This window comes from Nomia melanderi, chromosome 1, assembly GCF_051020985.1.
Source record: "Nomia melanderi isolate GNS246 chromosome 1, iyNomMela1, whole genome shotgun sequence".
Classification (NCBI taxonomy): Eukaryota; Metazoa; Arthropoda; class Insecta; order Hymenoptera; family Halictidae; genus Nomia; species Nomia melanderi.
In genome coordinates, this window is record NC_134999.1 from 34,843,436 (window position 1) to 34,867,973 (window position 24,538).

General features: G+C 49.1%; 3 protein-coding genes across 16 annotated transcripts in view; all 3 read right to left on the reverse strand.

The window, feature by feature from the left end:
- The window catches only part of LOC116428447 (pyridoxine/pyridoxamine 5'-phosphate oxidase), a 1,085-nt gene extending 558 nt beyond the window's left edge, over positions 1 to 527 (reverse strand). The window contains exons 1-2 of the mRNA XM_031980105.1: positions 289 to 527; positions 115 to 214 (exon numbers count right to left, since the gene is read on the reverse strand). Coding sequence (XP_031835965.1) covers positions 115 to 214; positions 289 to 527 — 339 coding nt within the window. The remainder of the gene's footprint in view (positions 1 to 114; positions 215 to 288) is intronic.
- LOC116428457 (atrial natriuretic peptide-converting enzyme) lies at positions 422 to 14,194 on the reverse strand. 6 transcript variants are annotated; one of them, XM_031980121.2, is made up of 14 exons: positions 13,545 to 14,189; positions 11,794 to 12,046; positions 7,142 to 7,325; positions 5,228 to 5,441; positions 4,668 to 5,042; positions 3,838 to 4,070; positions 3,544 to 3,750; positions 3,251 to 3,464; positions 3,018 to 3,163; positions 2,760 to 2,931; positions 2,432 to 2,679; positions 1,928 to 2,046; positions 964 to 1,849; positions 422 to 569 (listed from the first exon to the last, which is right to left on the reverse strand). In XM_031980121.2, the coding sequence occupies exons 2-13, from the start codon at positions 11,839 to 11,841 to the stop codon at positions 1,676 to 1,678; spliced, it is 2,334 nt and encodes a 777-aa protein (XP_031835981.1). In that variant the 5' UTR covers positions 11,842 to 12,046; positions 13,545 to 14,189; the 3' UTR covers positions 422 to 569; positions 964 to 1,675. The 6 variants fall into 6 exon arrangements, with proteins under 6 accessions (XP_031835981.1, XP_031835977.1, XP_031835979.1 ...); XM_031980117.2 differs by having other exon boundaries at positions 2,760 to 3,163; positions 3,251 to 3,750; positions 13,545 to 14,194; XM_031980119.2 differs by lacking the exon at positions 13,545 to 14,189 and adding an exon at positions 13,035 to 13,062 and having other exon boundaries at positions 2,760 to 3,163; positions 3,251 to 3,750.
- Positions 14,195 to 15,212: 1,018 nt separating this feature from the next.
- On the reverse strand, positions 15,213 to 24,191 carry arm (armadillo). Of its 9 annotated transcripts, none has more exons than XR_012998955.1 (8): positions 23,422 to 23,627; positions 22,730 to 22,793; positions 21,019 to 22,655; positions 20,748 to 20,924; positions 20,358 to 20,660; positions 18,972 to 19,068; positions 18,473 to 18,531; positions 17,304 to 17,452 (listed from the first exon to the last, which is right to left on the reverse strand). XR_012998955.1 is itself a non-coding variant. In XM_076369089.1 (7 exons), the coding sequence occupies exons 2-7, from the start codon at positions 22,764 to 22,766 to the stop codon at positions 17,268 to 17,270; spliced, it is 2,436 nt and encodes an 811-aa protein (XP_076225204.1). In that variant the 5' UTR covers positions 22,767 to 22,793; positions 24,052 to 24,191; the 3' UTR covers positions 15,213 to 17,267. The 9 variants fall into 9 exon arrangements, 7 of the variants coding, with proteins under 7 accessions (XP_076225204.1, XP_076225173.1, XP_076225126.1 ...); XR_012998945.1 differs by having other exon boundaries at positions 18,473 to 18,534; positions 23,422 to 23,626; XM_076369089.1 differs by lacking the exons at positions 18,473 to 18,531; positions 23,422 to 23,627 and adding an exon at positions 24,052 to 24,191 and having other exon boundaries at positions 15,213 to 17,452.
- Between the last annotated feature and the right edge of the window lie 347 nt (positions 24,192 to 24,538).

Below are 24,538 nucleotides of genomic sequence, written 5' to 3' on the forward strand. Positions count from 1 at the left end.
ACGATCGGAAAACCGTCAGCGATAGGGAACGCTCGGAATTTCATTCAAAATCGCGGATCGAAGCTTGAACAACGCGCCAAAACGCGAACGTTTGCCACGAGTGGACAGACTTACTATATTGTCGACTTTCTTGCTACGACCATCCGTAACGATCACGAAACCGTCGTTGTCGAACTCCCGGAGAACGACGTTCCTCGCGGACACCCGACAGTCTCTGAAAGAAAGACCGTCGCTTTAAAGGTTTCGCCAGCTGTTCGTTCAGCGGGCGTCGATCGATCGTGCACCAACTTTGAGACAGTCGCCAAGCAACAAGCGTCTGGCGCTCGGCCGTTGTGTCTTCGTGCCTCTTCGTGCCAGATTTTGAAAAGGTCCACCGGATGATCGAGATTCGCCTCAATCTTCGCCACGTCCGAGAGATCCGATTCCTGCGACGCCTTCGCAGAGAACGATTCGCAAACAGGAACCGGTTTAGTAACGTACGGAATAGATCGCGACGAGCGCAGCATCGGCGCGCCCCGTCGAAGCATCGCTCGACGTTTTTAAACGTTCTAGTTGTTCCGCTGGAATCGCTTAATTCGTTCGAATGATCGAGTGAGAATCGCTCGAAGAATGTGCTGTTTACACGAACATTCGGTACGAGGACAAACGGTTCATTGAAAACGAACAGGAAAACTGGAACCACTTTATTCGTGAAGAACTGTACAATTGGGTACGGTTCGGCGCGATCTACTGAAAAAGATCTACAAACTGTCGCAGTTGTTATCTAGACAACGATTGCGCTCGGGAATCCTTCCAGATTAATGGGGGAACGAAATTAATAGATTCACGATTCCTCGAGAAGCGTCTTCTTTGAATATTTTAAGGAAGAGACGCTGATAGTCGATTACGTAAACGTAGTCGCGGCCGACAATTTTTTTTCTCGAGGGAATCGCCACGTTGGGAACGGTGTGACAATATTCTTACCATTTCCTTTGTTTCACCGAAACGGTCGAATCCTCCGCGTGTTTACCAGCGTGCACGCTGCACCGACGAACACCGCTGCACCAACGTCTGACGCGCAAGCGTTGCGCTTTTACCTAGTAACTCTATCGAGGCCTCCCACTATTCCCACCGGACCCTGCGCAGTATTGGGTTCGCATCACCGGCAAAGGTACTCGCAGAATGTCAGCGGCACGTCTACGGTACGAAGACTCTGAACTTGATGTAAAGTATCTCCGCTTATGTAACGTCGGTGAGCAAGCGGGAAGGCGATCGAATATAACTATACTCCCGTGGGACGAAAGTAAATCCGCGTAAGAAGGATAACACGTTGCCCGAGTACAGTTACGTAGCGTCGTCCATGTATTTCACTTCGTTTCCCGAAGAGGTCGCCGCACGTCCGTCGAACGCGCGGTTCTCGATCCGTCGCATCTAACGTACAATAACGAACATTCGACGAGCTTCTTACAAGCATGAGATGTAGAAAACGTTCCTCGAGTGTTTCACAGTCGCGTCGGAGAGCGAACGAGTATCGATAACTGTTATTAACAAATGAAACACGGTCCAACGACAGACGCGACCGCCTCTGCAATGATGTCGCGTGACACATCATCCGTTCCATCGCACGGTATCGCAATGTTCGTTTCGGTTCCAATCCGAGTCGAAAATTCGAATTGTCGTGTCTTAGGTAAAAGAATCACTCGATCGTGGATCGTATCCAAGCGATGTTCGACGATACTTTGTCGTACAGTCGGGGCCTTTCGATGCCGGCTTTCGAGCAGGCGATACGCCAACTTCCGACCCCCGTCAATGCCCATCTTTGACCGTCCGAGCGAAGACACAACATAGGACTGCCGGCGACTTCTTCCTCCTGAAAGCAGAAAACAGTGATTTCCAAGTTTCCGCGCGATTCCGCGACTAGTCGCGCCGAATTCGAGGGAACACTTACGTTGCAATCGTCAGTAGAATAGGCAGGTTCGGTGCAGACGCTGTTCACCGAGGCGATGCTAATATTTTCACACCTCTCCATCGCGCTGTGCCTAAGCTGTACTCTCTGCAGCAGGTCGCCTAACCACAGACAGTTTTTTCGTTACATCGGTAGCACGATCGAATAAAGGATATAGCGAGAATATAATACGAGAAAAACGGCAAGGTTTTTTCGCGTTAAGTAATCGTGGACGTAACAAGCACCGTATCGTATCGAAGAATCATATTTTCAAGAGACGCCGCGGTCGACGTAGCGCGTGTTTACAGCGACTTCAAGGATATCTGTGCCGATTTAAGATCGAGAAAGTTGCTGTCGCAGCGATTGTGCAAGCAGTCGCGCTCTAACATCCCTCTAAGGTCGATGCAACGCGTAAACGATACGCGTAATCACGCACTTATATAACGCGCAGTGCACAGGTCTTGCCCGCGTCTAAGCAACGGCACAGAAAGCCGATAAAATTCTTACGATTCCTAGCCCAGCCGAGAGTGTTGCAGATGGACGCGTTCGCCGGCGGATCCTGATTCGACGGTAGACACACTGGCCTCACAAAATCCGAGAATGCGGTCAACGGCCGATCCAGCTTCAACAAGACCGTCGTGCTTCCTTCCACCGGCGATTTGATCATTCCCACGATCCTGCGCTCCTGCTGCCACGGCGACGTGCTCGAGAGTCGGACGGTGCCCATTCTCGCGGACCATTCCGCTTTCGACTGACTAAAACACGATTACACGCTTCGAAAGTGAACGAGATGGCGTTGTAAATAGCGACGCGCGAGATAAGCAACGAGACCAACCCTTGGAAACAGGACGCAGTGGTGATCAACCAGTTCTCCGCGACGAGCGTGGCGTCGCAGACGTGCACCTCTTCTTTGAACAGAGCCACGTGCCAAGGCCAGTCGCCCGGCTCCGCCATTTTGTTCAGACCGCGGGTGCCACTCTTCGTACGCAAGGATTGCACGCCGCACTCTAGGCAAAAACATCGCGTGAAACTTCCAGCGGTACGAGATAGATTCCAATCGATCAGAAATTCTTGTAGTTCAGCGTTTCCGTACCAAGTTCGGAGCACCGGACGTACATGACTTCCCTGCTCGGACAAGGAGCTCTGACAAACGTGATCTCCGTGGCTGATGGATCCTCCATGTGCACGTATTGGACGTCCTCTTCGTCGTCGACTCTGATCTCCACGAATTCGACGCCCCTGTGCGAAAACGACTAGAGTCGAGATACAGAAAGATTTGCGCGTCCCTCTCGCACGGGAACCAGACGAAACGAAGACGATGCTTACGTGTACGTCAACAAGTTGCACAGCGAGCTGGCCGCAGTTTGGAGAACGGTCTCCATTTCCGTCCCAGGCAGCGTCGCGTTCAGGTTCGCGGTGCAGAGTTTGCCGATGGTACCTTTCTCGTTGAACACCACGAAACCCTCGTTGCTGTACTTGGCGGCGTGCGGGGTGTCCAGGGGCTGAGACTTGATGGCTCGGATCGTCGGCGCCAGGGACACTGCTCGCAGTCGAATCGTTCGGGTATGCAGAAACAGGGAAATCCAACCGCGCCTTCGCTCGCGGCGGACAATACTTACGGCAATCCTTCTCGTCGCTGCCGTTCGCGCAGTCCAGTTTTCCATCGCATCTCTTGGTATGCGGAATGCACGTTCTACCTACGCCGCAGTGCATGTAACCGTCGCGACAATAAGCGCAGTTCTTTTCGTCCGAAAGGTCAGGGCAGTCGATCACGCCGTCGCAAATTCTCGGGGACAATGCTTTCTCTTGAAGCGCTTGCACGCATCCTACGACAAGGTTGGACCAGTCATTTTTTCAAGAGGCCGGATTAAACCGGATCGGGCGAACTTTAGTCGCGAGCCCGAGCGTTTCACCTGGTTTCGCTCTGCAGCCGCCTTGGTCCGCGTACTCCGGGAAATTCGAGCAGTCCAGTAACCGTTTGATTCTATCCGGGAGTCGGCTGCCGCATCCGCTCCAGAACTCCCTGCAGAAGCTCCTGCACGGCAACTGCAGCAGGTCTTGCGGTTGATTCGAGACGCACGCCGGTTGGAGGACTTGGCAGACGAAGTCGTACGCCAGTCGGTAGCATTCCGCGTCGACCAGTTCCCTGGCGAACAACAGACGAACGTAACGCGGGTAACGTCACGCCGGGGATCGAGAAACTCGCGAGCGTCGAGCAAAATGTCGCGCCGCCAGATAGACGTACAATAATCATAAAATCCTATCAGGCACAAACCTCGAGCGGCCCTTCGGCGCTCAGCAATGAACCAGAGATCTTGGGCATCTGCATAAGGGTGGAGAAAATTCTAGTTTGCGAGCGGTGCTCGGACTTAAAATTTGTATGGGCCTTGGGGTTTTCTCATGATACGAAGCAGTACCCTGACAGGTAGCCGAGGGTAAGACAACTGTTCATCTCTACGCTATTGTCAGTGGCGCAGGACGTCGAAAGAAACAAGCAATCAAGACGTTACCTTCAACGAAGCAGCCGAGAAGAAAAATCGAACAGATGAAATCACGACAGCGTGCGAGCAACGTATCAGTACAAGTCGAAGCACTGAAGTTTTGTTAAACATAGAGTCACGTTAATATACATGGCGATGCCCGTCTTCCTTGGCAATCTAATACAAACCCTTCCATCGCTATGAATTTCATAATTCATGTCACGATCGCGACCATTTGCTTGTAACGCAAAAGATACGCGTACCTGAAAGCGATCACATCCTCTTCCACGTCGGCCAAGGAACCGTGACCCAGCACGTTCGGGTAGGACGTGACGTTGTACGGCAGATGTTTGCAATAGGACAAGTCCATGGGGCTGCATCTTCTGGGCGGCGGTGCCGCCGAGGTGGTCGGCGGTGGCGTCGAAACGGTAGGTTGCGAGCTGACCTGAGCGTTCAGCGCTTTTATACTTTCCTGTACCTCGAGACTCTGCTGGTCTATCGTCAGATTCGTCAAGTATTTCGAGGTTTCGGGATTAATCTCCCTCGACAGGATATCCACGACGTCCGCGGTCGTGATAGTCTGGTAGCGGGGGTCGAATCTGACGTCGAAATGCACGACCAAGTCGCCTCCCTCGGATCTGCGCAGAGAATTCGGTTGGGTAACGCTGCCTGTAGGTTTCAGCCGAAATGGCACGCGAATAGTTTCTCGGTCGATTAACCGCGATCATTTCGAATCGATTTCTCTCGCTGGAATTGGATCCATTTTCGAAACAGCAGCTCCGCAGCTCGGCGATATCTCCGGCGGAGATTCCAACCCACTTACCCATCGAGCGCTAATATCTCCGCGGCGAGGAACGAGAGTTTCAACCAGCTACGACGGAAGACGACGTTCAACCGATCACGGTACTCTCGGGATCGTATTCGAAAGGCTTCGGTAGAGGGATCTGCCAGCTCCGTAGCAAACGAATCTCCCTCGGTAACTCGGAAAGTAGCTAAGAAGATTTGATCGCCTGGGGGGTCTGAGGTTAAGAACGTATCTGGAATCACGAGAAATAGAAACGCATGCCATTAGGAGAGGAGGCAAGCCATTATTCGGCAACGGGCCGATCAAAAATCCGCGCATTCGGAACTGGGACGAGAAAATCGGGGGCGCTCGTGTCGGGCTCCCGATAGCAGAACCGCGAGTCGCTCGCGACTCACCTTTCACCGTGCCTTTGGTCAATCATTTTTACACCGCAGAGATCGTATTTTTTCGATGCCGGATACCCGTTGCGGACGGCGAGCGATCTTTTTGCGGCTTGCGGATCAACCGCGCGAGAATCGTGCAAGAACCGTTTTCGTTGCAGACCACTTTTCGACACCGGTTTTCGAGAGCACGATTCAGTTTTCTTTAGGAGGATGCGGAATCGGCGATCACGGCGGGCACGTCGTGGTAACGATTTCTCAATAGCACCGTAAGATCGGTTACCGGTCGCTTTCGATCGCGCAGATGCCGCGCCGTCGCGAACAGTTTGGAAATGAGAATTCGGTTAGCACGGTGACGAATCGGAACGATTCAAGGACACGAATTCCCTGTTTAAGGTCGAACATCGGTGAGATCGGAGACGCGATGGCTCGACAACTCGGTCAGACCGTTAGCTCTGCTACTTTCAAGGCCTCACTCGGCTGGACCGACGACGCAATATTCGCAACTTCTTCGACCTCCTCTTCTCTCGTTGTTCCCGCGGCGAGAATTATCGAGGAAACACGAAATCGTCACCGTTCCCCGTTAACTTATTCGACTTATACGGTAGTTCACCCGGCTTGTTTGCGTTTAAATGGTTCGATAGTAGAAGGCAGCCGCGTTTTCTTCGAAGAGTCGGTAACTCGGTCGAACCGTTATGTTCGCGCGCTGAAAGACCTGAATGGGCTCTGGCCGGATCATCCTTCTTTCCTTTGTTCGTTTCTCCGAGCGTGCCGCGAGCGGAATAATGGGTATGCCGGTAAATTTTTATAAGCTCGAAAGGTCGTCCGCGATCCGCCGTGTTTCTTTCCGCGGCGTCGTAGAAAACGAGCGTACCCTTTTCAAATATTCGAAAATCCGAAACCGGTTGTCGGTGCGGCATTGAGTATTCTTTCGTTTCGAGAGTCCCCGAGACCGTCGAGGACTTTGGCACGTACTTGGCCAGCTTTTCAACGTTCACCGTTACTTTCGTACGTGTGTTACCGGCGCGATCGTATCGATTAGAACCAGCCTGCTTCTTCTCGTGCGTGTTGCTCTTCCTCGTTTACCCGTTTACTCGTTTACCCGTTTATCGCACGATCGAGCTCGATCTCAAGGTGAAGTGCACACGTTCACGGCGAAAAGCCCCGTTCGCGGGAGAACAAAGGAAGACGTCGATCACACTTTATACTCCGAGAAACATTCAGGCACCGTAAACTCGTCCGTCTCGCGGAACGACCGCGACGTACGTATTTCACCGAGTAATTTCATGCCCGCTAGACCGTCGTCGATCGCCGGTTAACCGTGGGCCAGTATTTTCATTTACAGCACGAATCCGCGCGCCGCCGTACAGCACGAATGGCAAATCGCGCATAAGTTCGCGGAGAAAGCGCGGCGAATAAACGAGTTTCAGCGCGTTTCAAATTCTTCGACCGAGCGGATCTCCGTGTCCGATGAACAACAACACCCGCGAACGATTACGACTCGAATCCGGAATCATTCTATTCTAGTTCGCGCTCGGGACGACATACTTACAGCCAAGGTAGATGGAGACCCCCGAAAACAGAAGGAAGAGCAAAAACGCAGCCAACACGCAGCACCCGCAACGGTACTGCCCGCCGAGTTTCCTCGTGAACCGAATGTCGCTGTCCGAGGACAGAATCGAGCTCGGAGTCCCGGCACGGCTAAATCTTCTGGTGCTGACCGTGCTCACCGAAATCTGCAAAGCATATTTACACCGAACTGAACTGGGTCGCGCGATCTTCCCGATTAGTCCGTAACCAAGCTGACGGGGGAACATTTTCGACCACCGCACGCTGAATTTCGTGAGACTTACGTGACGCATAGTTCTTAAGGAGTGACGACTATCCTCGAAGTTAAGGGTTGAAAATAAATCTTTCACAGTATCTCTGAAACTATAAGGTATAGAATAGAAATCTCCTCTGTTCGCCTCGAAATGAACAATTTAGATTCATTTCCTCCTTGAAAAATACACCTTCAACCCTCTACTATAAAGGGATGTTTTCACCCGTTCAAAGTGAACGTTGGTCGATAAGAAAACAAACTAATATTTTCCTGAGATCTGTGTCTCACGTAAGCTACATCAAAGTCGGCTCGTACCGGTTGAATATATTCCCTTTTAAGTTTGGAAAGCAAAGCGCCATTCCTGTTCTTTCGCCTCGCTGAATCGGCGTCGTTGCAGGCGTTAGGCGCGGGCTAACCGCATTACCGAGATTTCTCGGGCCGAGACACGACTTGTATTAGCAATCGGCATACTTCCGTCTTGCGGACGAAACGAGGAGGCAAAGATTAAGCCACCGTTTCTAAATGACTTTTCCGCCGGTGTGTCGGGTATCTTTCGTTTCCGACGATCAAAGTTGCAGCGTAATCGACACGAGCCCCGGGAGAATGAATTACGCAATCGCGTTTCACGCGGTCGATCGAACTCGAACGACTCGCGTACGATTTCCCGTGCGCGCTCGTAACGGAGCACGCGATACTCGATACATATTTGGTAGACCGTGCGCAGGGTGTAGAGTACCGTGCGCAGTGCACCAACAGTTGCATTCAGCGTCGAGCGAAATGAGCTTATCTTCTGTGACGGGCGCGCGCATCCGAGTGTGCAAGCGTCCGTGTAATCGTCCCGCCACCAACACCGACGCGGTTTCCGTGTATTCGCGCGAATGCACGATGCGGCACAAAGAGGCCTACGCCCTCGTTCAAATGTTACGCTCGGCACACGCTCCAAAGGGGAACCGGTGAATCGCGCGCACCTTTTTCTTACCGACCCGGCGAACGAACTGCTGAAAACCTGGATCTCTCGGAAAATTTGGGCCACCCGACGAGGGAAACTAAGTACGGTAGATCGGGGTGAATTGGATGAAAAAAAGAATATCGACTGTATTTTTAGGTTGTTATAGAAATAAACATGCTGACCGTCCATATTACTTCGTACAGCTTCTCTATACTTAGTCTTTGATCTATCTTCAATCGTTTGAAACCGTTGTTTGCCAGCGCATCTTAGAATCGAAGCGAGTCGGATCACTTTTTCCCGTGTCAGTACTGGTGAACTCTAGAAAGTTCTATTTAGAACAGATGCCTATAACTCTGATGCACTTAGATTGCAATTGCCTCGGAAGAATTATCTTCGATGTTGCACGTTTTCAGAAAACAGCGCGTATGAATGCACTACTTATGATCCTTCATTATAATATAAGAGATATCTCGAACAATTCTTCATTTTTCAGTTTTCCGTGTATAAAACGAAGATTTTTAAGTTTTCAGACATTCTTCTTACTGATATTGAAGCCGATTGTATGTCAATAGGAAATTTATAAAAACAGTTTTCAATTCTAAGTTTCAACTGTAAGTTTGTCGCTGATAAATCCGAACCGATCTGATTCGCCTCGGTTTACCCTACGTGATCCGTATCAATTTCGCGTGCATTCGGATCGAAAAGCGTGCGCGAGTGTCGGGGCGCGCGTTCTCGCGCGAGTAAAAGTGAATTTGCGAGTCGCGCACCGCCGAGGGACGAATCCGTTTTCCCACGGGAGTCGGCGTCCTACGCTCGTAGTCGCGACGATATCGTTTATAGGCGCGCAAACGGGAAAGCGGTTTCCCAATAACCGCCGCAGTGCGTTTAATGAGATATTATTATCTCGCTCGATCTCCGTTTTCGATCGTTTCTGTAAGCCACGGACAGGAACCACCGATTATCTCGTTATTACTTAAATGAGACGCGCGGTGTGTATGCATTCCCAATAGACAGCTATTAAATTGATAAAGGCTCGACTAATTGCAACGATTCGCGCGCGAGCGCGAGCGCGAGCGCCGACGAACGCGTACGAAATTAGCATCAAGTGCGGGATGCAATAACGTTTCATCGTCGATTCGGCTCGAATATGTCGATCGGGATCGTTAACGAATCGAGATTCCGTTCGCGCGTTATGTAAGCGACCACGGTCCAGTCGTAAGGGGTGTCTTTGGTAAACAATAGCGCCGGGAGAATTACGAAAGACGAATGAAAGTTTGAGCACGAAGCCTTTGTGTACGTTCTACCTAGTTCGATAATGGTCTTTGATTCGAGTTTTCATAGGAAATGCTTGTTCAACGAGCCACGATTACGCAACGCAGCTGCGTTTCTTTAGGTGGAGCACGATGGATAAGAACAGCCGCGAGGATCGTACCATCGAAAGGGAAATTTTCCAACGGTTGTTCGCCCTTGTCTTTCCTCGGCGCGATCCAACGCTGCAGACCCACAAAGCGGGGAAGCAGCAAAGCGGCAAAGCGGCCAAAAGGTCGGCAAACCCGTGACTTTCCTCTCGCGGTAAGAACGGCAACTTTCCGATGAAAGATGCTCCCGCGATCTGGGACGCGCGGCAGGGACGCGGAAAACTTGAAAACGAAACACGCGATTACGTTAAATAGACGGAGGCTCGCGCGTTACAAGCAAGGTTCGAAAGTTCGATTCAAAGTCGGCGAACGACGCCGATCGCGCGGTGGAGATCGTTCGAGGTGATTGGGACGCGCTTCGACTACTGCATGGTTGTCCCAGCTTCGAGATCGCGTCCGTTAATGGACACGGTCGGCGACTTTAAAGTGAAGAAAAATCAGGACTCGACGCGTTAGGAAAGTGCTTTCCATGGGTGACGTTTTTGTGAAAGTTCGTTGTCGATTTTCGTTATAGAGAGAGAGTTCCGCCCGTCCGAGTATCGTTCTGCTCCCGATAGGATAGAATCGGACGATACCCATCGGACCGTAAGAATGGAACGTAAAGCTGATCGTTACCGGTCAATTTCCGCTGCGACGCGTATCGGTATCGCGTTTAGTCCGTCCGTATCGAGCGAATCGTCTCTCGCGAATAATTGTACCGATCCGGCGATAAAGAGTAAGCGACGTTCGAGGCAGCGTTCGTTCCGTGGAAAGAAACGGTGTCGATGACCTGCGCAAAGAAATCAACCAAGTTCCAATGACTCGCGTCCCCGGTTCCTCGTGTCTTTCTTCACCGTTATTACCGTTACTCTAAACGTCCGCCGAGCCACCTTTCCAAAAGAGCTAGAATCTAGGAACGAGTTCTGCTCGCTTTAAATTACAATCGTTTACCGCGGCACGGCCGCCGACTCTTTTGCTCGTGTTCTGGCTCGCGCTCGCGCTCGCGCACGTGCGTGCAGCCAACCATAGGAGCGCCGTAAAACCGTAGTCGTTATCGCGCCACGGTTTATCCGTTCGCGTGATAATCGTTTTCACCGATTAAGAGGAATTCTCGCTCGTCGCTGCGCTCCGTGCCGCTCTCTTTTATCTATGATCGATGTGTCCCGAACCACCGATTCCTAAGCGAAATTATAGATCGACGTGCATGCACGCGCGCGCGCCTTGTAACACCCTCATCGATTCGAGTTCAAGTTAGAAACCGAGAAAGCGTTAAACTTTACGTGTACCCGATTTGAACGGTAATCGCGGGCCACGTGATAAATGTCATTCGCATATTCGAGCGGAATGCCAATTGCGTGATTTGCCGCTACCAGCAACGAACGTAACGGTATCGAGAAGAGAAGCAGAGATAGATGACGGGGGCCCAACCCAAGAGCAAGACGAACCAAGCCCAGCCAAGCCAACCCGAACTAACGCATCGCGTTCTTTATTCCAGTTCTCTTCAACCTAGTTCACCGAGGAGTGCGTAGGTATTCGGTGTATCGTTCTCCATTCGGGGTCAATGGAGAACAAGGTCAACGCGTCTGCGGAGAAACGCTGTACCGAAACGCGATACCTTCGGTCCGAGACGGCGCTTCTTTGGAACGGTGTAAAACTTTACAAACGCGATCCTCCCGCTCTGATTTTCCCAGCGGAAATATCGGTTACCCGTAGGACTGCAGCGTGCACCGCGGAAAATAATTCGAGTATCGTGCGTCCGTTAAAAATCATCTTTCTCCCCCGAGCCGAAATTCTCCAGCGAAGAAGAATAATAACCGTTTAAGAAGCAACAATCGACTCTCCCGCGTGGTTGCACTGCGGCCCGACACAATACACGCTGTTTCTGTCGACATACATCGTTTCCCTTCGATTTTACCTTGTGTTTCGCGGCTGATTTCACACAGGGGCCAACCAGTTAATTAACCGCGGGACACAAACGGGAAGGTAACGAGCGAGGAAAGCGCGTACAGGGGGAAAGTGCGCCACATTCGTCTCACCTTCGAATCCCACGAGCTCTTCCGCTTGTGTTCCATCGCGACGGTCATTTTCGAGCGATTCTCTTTCGCTTCATCAACGATCCTTCGGTATGTTTGCCGCGTGCAGTCGCACGAACATCATTTTCGAGCCGAATCCCGCCTCGGGAGCCTCGCGGTCTCCGTCCCAGCGATGGTTATCCCGATGAGATTATCTCCAGGTACCCGCTGTTCACAGCTGTTCGGACTTTTGTGCGGCAACTTTTACGCTCGATGCCTGTGCAAACAGAAAAAGATCAAATAAAGAGGATAATTATAGCCGTGTGACGCGTAACAGATTCCAGTGCCGGTGTTGTAGGCAATAAGACACATAGCAAACGACTCGGAACAATGATATTTGGAAAAAATCTACGACACGACGCGACGAGTAATTCCATCGAAATCCCATGCAATCTTTACCAGTCTCCGCTTTTACTTCGTCCAACCCCACCTGTTAGCCGTGAGGTTTACTTTCCAACGTAGATGGCAAATATCAATTTCCGCGCTGTACCGCGGCAAATATTTTTGCCGATCGCGCGAGAGAACTACACCGCGGTTCGAGCAACAGGTGCACAACAGTAAACGTAGCTGACAGCGCCGTCGTCGCCGCTAGAACGAAAAGTTCACGCTCCAACCCCGAGCGAGACGAGAGAAGGTAGAGAGACGGGCGAGGCGTTCGGCGCTCGTCCAGATAACCGATTCGATCGGCGGGACCGTAGAACAATTTCTCCGAGAGCAAGCCGAGGGACCGACTACGAGGCGAGAGAGATTGTCCCGAACGAAACGAGACTGCCAGGGGAACGGAGACTCGCTCGCAGCCTCGCTCCCTCGCTCCCTCGCTACCTCGCTTCTGGATGCACTTTCACGTCATTACCGGTTCTCCGCAAGACGCGTCACGATCCGACGCGGCGCGCCGCGACGCGACGCGCCACCTTTAAGCGCATTCCCCGAACGCGAATTTATTCGACCTTAATCGCTCGAGGGGCCAATAGAGCGATTCATTCATTTTCCATTCGACGCGCGGTCATTTTCGAGCGTCGGCAATTGCCGTTTCTCGACGATCCACCGATTCATCGTGAGACTAGGAATGTATTCGTCGAGACGTATCCGCGTATTTTATTTCTATCCAAACAATCAAGGCTCGAAACGTCGGACGCCGCGTGAAATCGAATTCCAGGCTCCGCACGATACGGCCGAGAGAATAAAAGAATATTTTTAGGTTCAACCTGTTCCCGAGGAATTTGACTGGAACCAAAACCGCTCTTCCGAGGCAACTTTCAAGGGGAACTAGTTTAAATCTGGATTCCGTCGAATAACACAGACCCGTTCCCCGTTCCCTGGACCTTAACTGACTGTCAATGAACCGGGTTTTGCGTATCGTACACGTCGGATTTTTTTTATTAATCTGCTCGTGCACTATCGCGTTTCAAGGGTAGACAGAAGGCGAGTAGAAGCTAACGCCGCGACGTTCGAGCCGTATCGATTACCAAAGTCGCGCTATTCTTTCGACACCGCTCTTCTCGCGTGACATTTCAAAAGCGAATCTCGCGCGGGCCGAAGTTTCGAGGATACAAAAAGGCGCGTATCCGTGTCAATCGTCGTGTGACGGACGGCGAAAGGTTTTCTACTGGACTGAAAGCTTCGACCGATAAAGAATGCGACGCGCGGCTGCACGGGCGCGCACCAATGCGCCTCTAAACGTGTATTTCAAAAGTTCTCTCCGCTCGCAGGCTTACCTTAATTTCGTTCCTTCCCAGGCGTGCGGTAATCTCGCTGGAAGTTCGGCGAGCCCTCCGCCGCACGAATTTATGTCACCGCACGAATCATTTTGGTTCTTCGGACGGAAGGCCGGACGTTTGAATCGTTCGAAAGGAAGGGCCGCAAAGCGCACGCGCGATTTTCACTGATCGTGAGATCGATGCAACATCACGTTCTCTCCGCGGCAGAAGTATCGTCGGTTGGGACGACAGCTGTTGGTCAGGCCGGAAACGCTTCCCTCCCGATCCCAGGGAACATTCGGGCGAAGGGTCCCACCGTACACTGTACGAAAGAGCCGAGCGCGATCTTCTTCTTTCTTCGCGTCACGGAAACGAGTAACTGTTAACGCGATAGCCGAACCTTCGAGGAGAGAGGTGCACGCACGAATGTGCTCTGCTCGACGGTCGACTGCCGATTAATGACCTGGCGAACGTACGCGCGCCCTTCTCCGTCACAAGTTCGCCTCCGGTATACCGTTTACCAGCTCTCGGACTAATTGTTTACATTTGCATACATTACACGACTTTTAAAAACGTGCTGGCGCAAACGAACTCTGCCCACCTATCTAATGCACGTTTCGCGCTAGGTGTTTTCTCCGGGTTATTCGAGGAAACGGAAATATACAGGGTGTTACCTGTAACGTGACGAACAACGATCTTTTACTCGAAATTTACAAGAGTTGCAGGGCATGCGGTGTACGATAGATAAACAGATTAAGAAAACAGAGTGTTTTCACGGCGAAATCGGGGTCACCTTGGATTTACAAATAGGAACAGATATTTCTCTTTTCACCATATTGTAGAATATCGAGATGTACATCTCGATTTACAGTAGTGGAAATGTGAAATATTTAGATTTTTTGGTCGTACTCTAGGACAATGTAAACATTATTTACATGCCCTGCTCTGAACCTTTAAACTTCTGCTTCGTTCTAAACCTGTTCATCGAGTGGCTGCAAGTGGATGAAAAATTGTGCGTCGGAGATAACAACATGCATATTTAATTATCAAATTGATTCGTTTTAAAACTCGTCGCGATATCGTTGAGAGCGTTCGATTCCTTTAACGCGCACTTCCATGTACGAACAAATCTCGGGTATCCCGCAGAACTAGGTATCGTGGCTAGATCCCGAATACGGTATTATTTCCATCGACGATCGACATACTAACACGATCGAAATCCTAAAAAGGTTCTTGCTCCCGGTACAGAGGCACGCTTTAATGATTGCTCGAAAGCTGCGAATACATCACGCGATGGTTGGATATTACCGCGAAACCAACGAGAAAGTCTGGGTAAAAATAGGAATGCCTAACGCAGTTCGAGTACTTAATTGTTCAGTTTATTCGTTTGGACAATTAAACGATACATATACATGTTGTGTACGAATTACATCTCCCTCCCTCTCTTTCTCACGTTCTTTCTCTCGCACTTTCTCACCCTCTTGCACTCGCACATTCTCTCTGTCTTTCTCTCCCTCTCTTTCTCGCTCTTTCTCTCTCTCTCTTTCTCCCAGTGTCTCTCTCGCTCTCTCTCTCTCTCTCTCTCTCTTTCTCTCTTATAGGTCTAAATACATCGACTGCCATCGAAGGCGGACACAAGGCATCGAGCGATGCAAAGTACTCCGCGCCACGATCGCATAGCTACGTTTTAATGATAATAATAAAAATTAAGTATAACTACCCTGTAAAATACGTAATGCGAAAGTTCATTGATATTCGTTTATATTTATTCGTGATTGTAATTCACTGATACTCGAGAATGATACTATCGTTTCGGGGTTAGCGGTATAAATAGGTACACGCTCTCTGCAATTCAATAGATTCGCAAGTTTCGAAGGAGATCTATGATATAATGGGTTATTCAGGCAATCGACAGTGTCGGGCAATGCGTTCTCTCTGGCCGACGCGCGATACTTATCGTTCGTTCGATTTCACGGTAAAATCGCGCCACGAATGAATGGCGTACGAGAAAATACCAATGATACAATTGGGATGCGCGAATAAACGATCGTCGTGTCGCATCGACATGTCGGTGGAACTTTATCGGTGATGTCCTATACGACTTCGCGATTGAAAAGGATCTCAAGATCGTTACGATCTTCTTGTCTGTTCGCAGTTCTCGAATGATAATCGGTCGAAATCGCGAGTATATCAACCCTTTCTGAATGTACTTTCGTATGCGCACGCCGACAAAGGTCAGAGCTGATGTATACTTTGAATCATTAAACCGTGAAAATGTTGCGCATACGCGATTAGCTTTTCACCTGGAATTTCGTGTGTATATATATATAGTAGGTACATTCTTCCCCTAGAGAAAACGTGATTCCAATACTCGTCGCGGCACGGAGAGGTAAGCCCGATTGAAATTCTCCGATTCGTCAACACGTGCACCGAGATAATGCATCTTCCCCGGTAAAAATTGATGTTCGCATGATCATAGAACGATGCTGTCGTCGGGCGCTCGATTGAAAAATAACCGGCGCTCGCTTAACGAGATCTTCTCGAAGATTTCTGGTACAAATACGAATGCGCAGAAGTAGAATCGTGAAATGCAACGGCTACGTATTGCGGTACGCAAATGCGATATCGGATCGTTAGTCGTCCGTTGATCAACTGCCGAGTTGAAATCTAAAAATAAGGTCGCGTGCTAACGACGAATTTCAATAAAAATCGAACGATGCACAGTAGATTGACGCGTGAATGAGAATGGTCCCTGAAATAAACAGAATGAACTCGACTTGGTCTGCATACGCGAAACTGAGGTATTGTCCGTAAGAAGATGCGCCCCGAGTTTGATAAAGAGGTAGAAGAAACGTTCGTTCGAGTTGGTTCGCGGGCGTATACGTCGAAAAAAAAAAGAAGAAATATTGACGCGGTATGTGTATATGACGTTCGATTCTCACGTTCGATACCCTCGTTTCCCATCCTGATACTTAGAGCTACGATATTAAACGCGACACAATGTCCCCGACGCACGAAGAATTTCGGAAATTTCGCGAAGAAAAGATGGATACCGTATAAAATCGATACCGTTTACCGGTAATTCACGGATGCTCGTCGAAAGATACGTCAACGTGGCCCTTTCGATGTCTCGATACGTGTAGCGCGTTCGATCGAATCACCGTCGACAATGTCCTCGCGTCGCGACGGCAGTTCCAAGTTCCCCTATATCTTTTTCTTTTCTCTTTTATTATAAATATCTAAGGTACGACACTGTTAAGTTATATACGTATATATGCATACACACACGCGACATATATGTATATGCAGATAATTTTATATAGCATAACCGGCTTCATATTTCTAGGAATCAACGCAGTTGTTCTCGACGCTGCAGCACAATCGCGCTGTAACACGATTCCGTACCCTGTTTCCTTCGTGTAAAAACAAACTACAGTTTCCCGGTACCTTCCGTGTGTAACGCGTGTAAACTTTAGTGGTTGTGACATGTTCCATTTATCGTTTTTCTGCGATGATCATTCGCGCTTTCGGAACTGATCGTTCCGCGGCGGCAGTGGTCGCGGTGATGGCGATGGCGGTTGATGGAGGTTTGTTCGTCAAGATTCTTTCGATCGCGATCGGTATACAGGGTGAGAGTAAAACGACGATACTATTTAGTCTGTATTAAAATTACTTAAGAGCCTCACTAGTCCGTCTCCCCGAGGAGGATGGGCGCGCGTGTGTATCTGTGCTGGCACAGTTTCAGAGATCGGTGTCGTACCAGGCTGCTACCTGGTTGTTGTCTTGTGGCGGTGCGGGAAGCTCTTCTAAATGATCGAAACTCAGGTCACCCTCGTGCGCTACGTCCATAGTGTCCATCGCGCCATACGTCGACCCTCCACCTATTTCCAACCCTTGCATGGAATCTACTGGTATCTGGCCATAACCTGTTTCGGTAGAAAACACGTGATCAACACATCGACGGCTCCTCTTTCATCGAATCACACGAATCGACAATAACTACGCTGCTAAAAATTCTGCTAACAGTTTCCTCAACCAGTAGAGCACAACTTCGCTAAGTATTCGCAAAGAGACCGTCTTGCCGAGAAAAAAAAAACAAAAAAATAGAAAATAAAGAGTGATTCGTTGCTTTTCCATCGCGAGATCTACGGGGACAAACGTCACGACAAACGGTAATTTCGATAACGATGCGATTCAAAACGAAAAGCGGAACGTCACACGCGTGAAAGCAAAAAGTCACCGAGGTTACGAGGAAAAATCGTTGAGAAGTAACCGACAGGTGAAACTATGTCTAATACTTCGGATACTTTCCCGTGAAATAAGACGTTGGACACGCGATAATATCTACGTCTACGACGATTGTTACAGAAACGAACGAAACGGAGGAGAAAAAATAACGATAAACGGACAAGTAGAATTGTTCTTATTCACGCGATAGTGTTTATGTGACCGAACGCGTTCTCTCGACACGTTCGCGTAAGTAAACCTTATCTAATTACTTACGAATACGTTTTTCTATTCTTCTTTCCACCATAAAGTAGATTCAATTAGGAAAAAAGATAACGAAAATACGTCATGCATGAAATTTCTTTGTGAGCAACAAATTACGGAGAACCCTATAAATCTGTTTGTGTCTCTCTGTACGTGTACACATGTATGTGTGTGACAGTGAATGAGTGTTGTGTTGTGTGTGTGTGTGTGTTTGCGCGTACGCGTTCGTGTGTATGCGTGTTCGTTGTGTTATTATAAACGAGAAAGAAAAAAAGTGCATTCGCAAAACGTGCATTACAAATAGGATACAATTTACAGAACTCAGCAATGGATACATACGTGTAGCGACCAGTGTATGATATTAAACGAATAAACAATGAAATGCGTGTAAAGACATATAGCGATTAATATAATAATTAAAAAGCACAGAATAGTATGTAAGAGCTGAGTGTCACCTATGTTACTGCGAGATACTGTTGATAGCCTGTATTTTAATATAAGTCCGTGGGTTAAGCTGCTGTTAAAACAACATTGAATTAAATGCGTTGCTTTCTCCTTATCGTCGACTAATATTAAGGGATAGTATTACAGATGGGTTATCGGAAATTCTTTGAAATCCGTGTCATACGTAAGTACAAGTATTATAAAAAGAAACAAGAGACACGAGAGCACACGTGAACCCGCACTACCATACAGATCTATTCCCGATGCAAGTACGAGAAAAAGAAAGGCGAGTTCTATGATTCTCGATTAAATTTATTCTGGACGATTCGCGTAAGGCGATTCTATGCGAGTATCATGAAAAGTTGACGTATCGTCGGAGATTACGGGTAAATCGAGCCGTGAACATATCTCGGGAAAAGAAATTTTATAAATCCAGCTACTACGTTCCACCGAGCATTTCGATCGTTCGGAAGCGATAATCGGATAGAAAGGATGACGCCAGTGACTTACCGTGCGGCTGATACCCTCGACCTCCGTGGCTGCTGTGTACGCTAGGAGGTCCTTGTCCATACATACCATCATAGCCTTGATCAGGGCCAAGCATGTCCTGAAGATTAGGTAGCTCAGATCAACACAAAACGTATCTTCTTTTGTAGGTGTGTCTTTAACACCGCGTCGAGAGTAAAGGTCGAGAGATACTCGTTGTCGCAGTATCGTCGGTAAATCGCGGAGAAAATTAGTAAAGGCGGCGGCGATACGATATGCATATGTATATGGAAAATGGAACGTGTGTCAACGTGTAACGCGATTCTGGCGTTCGAGACAAAGAGGAAGAAAGAATATGAGAGTGAGTGGGAGAGTGAATGGGATGGGAAGATAAATAGATAGACAGATCAATAGATAAATAGATAGAGATGGAGAGAGAGAGAGAGAAAGTGAGAAAGAGAGAGACAAAGAAAGAGAGAGAAAAATTATATATATATACATATATGTATACAGTATATATATGTATATATCGCGACAATATCGTTTTCGTTACTCAGCTTTGAAAAAGGGGTTGAAACACGAATGGAACGAAACGCATTCTCATGCATAACGCAACGTTGCAAACTGAGGATGATGATAAAGTCATCGCTGTACATTTATTACAGGTTCCATTGCTCCATTAGGCACGACCCTGGTAGCGTATAGTCTTGAACTACGTTTACAAAGAACGCGTTCGATGGGAACGCATTTGCATACAACTATTCCGAAATAAATCGAATAAACGAAGCACGATCGACGCCGAGTCGACGAGTGGTTACGAGCGTATACCTACGCGGCTCATCGGTGAATGCGTATCGGATATATTATTTGACGGTTCGACTTGGATCTGGCAAAACTGACGTTAAAACAAACCACGTTTGCGTTTCTCGTCGGATTCGTTTAACTTCCGAATCTCTTTAAGTTGTGCAAACTGGAATAATGGATAACGACATTTACTTCTGCAAACTATCTAGTCGTACACTTCTAAACTTACATGGCGGGGAAGAATACGTGTGCAAGTATGTACCTGCGACTGTGACTAGGTACTAGGTCAGGAGTATTCGCTATCGCTATTCCGTTTTCGTGGCTTAATTTACTTAACACTGTGTAACCGATCGTGTACACAAGAAACTTCTATGTCGCAAATTCTCCTAAAAACCTGATCGCTGAAATCTATTCGAAAGCTACACACGGCACACGGTACAGGAAATATTAAATATGGTGCATATTCCTATCGCAGCACATGCCGCCAGATGAAAATATAAAAATAAAAAATAAATAGTCCGTGTTACAAAGTGTCGGTAAAAAAATAAATTTAGCCACGGCGTGTAAGCGGGTCATGCATCGGTACTAGGAAGTGAGGTACGGTACCTGTAAGTCCGGGGGCATCGCGAAGTCACCGTTGTTCCATAGATTCGTGTCTTCGCGGAACAACGAGTTGGTGAGTTCCATGGAGAGTCGCTTTTTGTATTCCTGCGGTTTGTCCTCGCTCATACGGAAAAGAACGGCGGCCGCGTAAGTCGCGACACCCTCGTTCCTAGAATGAAGCAGCTCCGTCAGAGGAGCGGTAGCACCTTCCTGTTCTATCATTTCGGCACCTTCTTTGTCAGCGGCAAGCTCGCAAAGTACCCCAGCTGCCACGCGTTGGATATTCTCGATCTCGTTGAACAGCAACTGCACCGAGAACGTTCGCGTTTACACAGTTTTCTAGGTGCGAACATCGAATTTGATGTGTAAAATCGATGAAATTCATGTACTAACCTGCACGAAAATCGGAATCACGTTCTGAGATCTTATGATCACCCTGTTGTGCGATTCTCTCGCGAGAATATGAAGCGCTCCCACGGTCCCCTCGACGATTTCCTCCATACGGACACCGCCGTCGAAAGCGGCCGACGTTTGCTGGCTACCGGTGCTCGCCACGGAGGATCGTTGCTGCTAAACAACAAACGCGCGGTCGTCATTGTCGGTATTAAAGGTAATCGCAACCGTAACGCGTCGATAGAAATCAATCGAACGATCGGATGCATACCCGTTGCGTCTCGGGGAAGGCGCGCATCAGAAGCCTCACGAGATGGTGAATGGCGCCGTGGTCGCGGAGAGGGCCATGGTTCGCAGGGCACAACGCCAAGTTACGAATCAATCCGATCACAGCTTTGACCAATGGCCAACGAGAAGGTGGATGTAGCAGCTTTACTATTACTTGGATTCCGTAATTCAGGCGAATGGAATTTTGTGCCGTTTCGGCCTCGCCGTGACGCGACGTTAAATGTCGTAGCGCGCATACCGCCGGTTCGCTGATCTCCTCTCGACTGTCCGCGTAAATGATAGTGCGTACCAGTGCATCGACACCCCCCACTTGGCACACCGTTACCTTATTGCGTTGGTTGTTGCAGGTAAGGTTCGATAAGATACCGGCGGCACACGTCACGACGTTTACATCGGTGGAGCTGAGCACCTGTACCAAACTTTGCAATAATACTTCCAGCCCGTCGACTTTCGTGCCAGCATCGGACAAATTTCGCAGAGTCCACAGACAATTCTGCACGAGTCTTTGACTCGGATTACCGAGATGCATCGAAAGTGCTTGCATACCACCCGCATCCACTATCGCCGGTTTATTGCTCGGACAAACCGACAACACTTTCAAGACTCTCGACGTCGTCCACAAAAGCTTCTCGTAATCGTACGAACGCATAATGCGTACCAGCTCTATCGGCCCTTGGGAAGCTAATATGATCAGCTTGCTCTCTTGGTTACCGTACGCCAGGATTTGCAAACAATCGGTAACTATGGCCAAAAATTTGACATTGTTTCGTTGGAGTAACGCGACCATCTTTTGTAAACCTCCGGCGATGCGTACCGCCATTTTCGAGCCATCCTGGTGCAACAACAAATTGTGGAGAGTCGTTATGGCGTAAAAGAGCACAGACTCCATCTGAGAACTGAGAAGTTTGACAAGGGCGGGTATGCCACCGCTCTTGAATATAGCTAGCAAACCTTGCCGATGATGCGACAAGTTGTGCAACGTGCCAACCGCTGCTTTGGTCGACTCGAGATCGTTGCTTTTCGAAATCGCATGAACTAACGCGTCTACCATTTGAGAACTGTTCATAATGGCGTGACGAGAAGCCTCTTTCTTCGAAAGCTGATGTACCATTATCGCCGCCTTAGATACGACAACCTGATCCTCGTCATTCAACAACTTAATCAATTCTGGTATCGCGCGAGTCGCTAGATCCGCGTCATCTTGATAATTTATCAAATTGACGACCGCGTGTTTCAACATTTGACTCGGTTCCGCTAATCTCTGCACAGCCGTGGGTTGAGCAGGATCAAATTGAGTAGAGGGAATTTCTATACCTTCTTCCAATGTTTCTGGGAACATGGCTGCCCGAACACGCTGAGATCTTGTGTGACTCAGCTGTTGATTCATTTCGTCCACCTGATCTTGAGTGAAACCTTGTGCAAACCCCTGATCCAAATCGAACATTAGCTGATCTCCTTCCATTTCGTCATCCTCCTTGCCCGACAAGGAAGGTGCCTGGGTCACAGCACCAGAATGAATACCAGAGTCGACCATGTACGAGTTTTGTTGCCACATCAGGGTCTGTTCTTTCGCAGAACCCATCGGCAGATCGCCTGGTCCTTGGTAGTTTCCGTGAGACACTGTAATCATAATAGTGCACCGTACCGTAAAAGTTTTCTAGAATTTCTGTGAGGGAAGAACGAAGCTTACTCACTTGGTCTGGATTGATTCGAAGACATTTGGTAACTCATGGCTCCTACGGGAGAGTCTATCCACACCTAAAGCAAAGAAATATTGCAAATTATAGAACCATTTGAAACACCAAGAAAGTATTGAATAACGTCGCGACCAAACACGCTCAAGCGAAAATCAGAAATTTCACGGAAACGATGAAAACAGAATCGGTAATCCCGTATCAGAAAACGCGTATTGGAAAACGATGAAGTAAAAATCTCGTTGGTCCGTTGTATCGGTAATCACGGTAAAAAGAAAATCTGGTACTACGCGTATCTCACTGGAGACGAACGTTATTCGTCACGTTGTAGAACGCGAATAAGCGAAGACGCGCGTAGGGTCACTGCACCGTATTGCGAATAATGGAAGGAGGACGAACCCGCACGGAATGTGGCCACAATCGAAAGATTGTTCGGTGCGAGCGTCCTCGCAGCTTCCGTTTTTGTCGAGCGAGAACACGCACGGTACTCGGGAACGTTTCGGTTCGCAACGGCCACGGTAGAAAGTCTCGGTGGACCGTAAAAAAAATCGGAAATAATCTCGGAAAATCGAAGAAACGAGTCGGCGACGTGCACGAGGCGCGAATGATTCTCGACGGAGTGAAACGGAAGGTAGAGGGACGCGCGTGGGCGTGCGGCACACAACAAAGCCTCCGAGAATGCAATGCATCACCATTTTCCGAGGATCCACGGGCAGCGGAGAGCGGAGAGCGGAGAGCGGCAGGGAAGCGAGAACGGAAGAACGGCCGAGAGATGCATTAACTACGATATACACTGGCGGGAGAGAGAAAGGAGACAGAGGAGGAGCACTTTGACACACCCAGCGTAAACACTACCGTCACGGAAATGACAAGTTTTTCCCCCCTATCGGTCGACGTACGATGTAATGGCGAACGGCGAGATTCTACTCTGTGCTTACCGTATCGCGAGGATCGACCGAAGACGATTTCGTGAATCGTGCTCGAACGAGGACACGGCTGGCTCGATTCCGCGACACTCGATCCACCAAATTCCCTTTTGCCCCCGTCAACCGACCGCTTCTTCACCTTATCTCTTCTCGCCACGGAGCTCTCTTGGCCTGTCTCTTCGCTCTCGGATCCGTCAACTAAAGATGGCGGAAAACGACGCGCAACCTTCGACACTACCGCCACCTGTCGCCCGTAAGGTTCGAGCCGAAGCCGCCGCGGTCGCGGTGCTCGCTATATCTCTTCGCGACGCAACCTCGATTAGCTGGATGTCTCTAGGAGAGTATTTATCGATTTTTACCCGTTACGAATACTCGATCCCGTCCGACACGACTCACCCTCCATTCCCGACTCGTGCGTTTTCCTTGGTCCACCCTATTCGAAGTGTTATGCGGGGTGAACGGCACGTGAGTAAGTATCAATTACCCGTACCAATCAGAAATGTAAGGTTAGGAGAACCTTAAGGATGAATCGGCGCAATCGGGGCGCAGCCGATAGAATATATATACAAGCGCTATCTACTCTTACCTACGTTAGTTACGTTTTACCGATTCGATCTCGGTAAAACGGCCTACATGGTATTCGAATGACGCATCGTTGATTCGTAAGTCGTGCCCCGGCTATCGCGTTTACGCGCTCATGACGCGATTACAAATATCGTAGGCAACCGTAGAACGACGCTGGTAGAAAGTATGCCAGGTGCTGAAACAAACAATGCCCTGTAACGGTCCGATATCTCGCGCGGAGAGACTGAAGGATATAATATCCTGCGGTCAAACAGATCAATTTCAATTAAAAGACAATACCCCGGGACACGGCAATTTT

Coding starts and splice junctions, on each gene's coding strand:
- LOC116428457 (XM_031980117.2), bottom strand. CDS start 11,841: ATGACCGTCGCGATGGAACACAAGCGGAAGAGCTCGTGGGATTCGAAG. Junction 5,442..7,141: donor GGTCTCCATCTACCTTGGCT/GTAAGTATGTCG, acceptor TCGTGATTCCAG/ATACGTTCTTAACCTCAGAC. Junction 3,164..3,250: donor TGCAACTTGTTGACGTACAC/GTAAGCATCGTC, acceptor GTTTTCGCACAG/GGGCGTCGAATTCGTGGAGA.
- arm (XM_076368940.1), bottom strand. Junction 20,925..21,018: donor CCTTCCCCGAGACGCAACGG/GTATGCATCCGA, acceptor TTTGTTGTTTAG/CAGCAACGATCCTCCGTGGC. Junction 19,069..20,357: donor CGATGCCCCCGGACTTACAG/GTACCGTACCTC, acceptor CCTAATCTTCAG/GACATGCTTGGCCCTGATCA.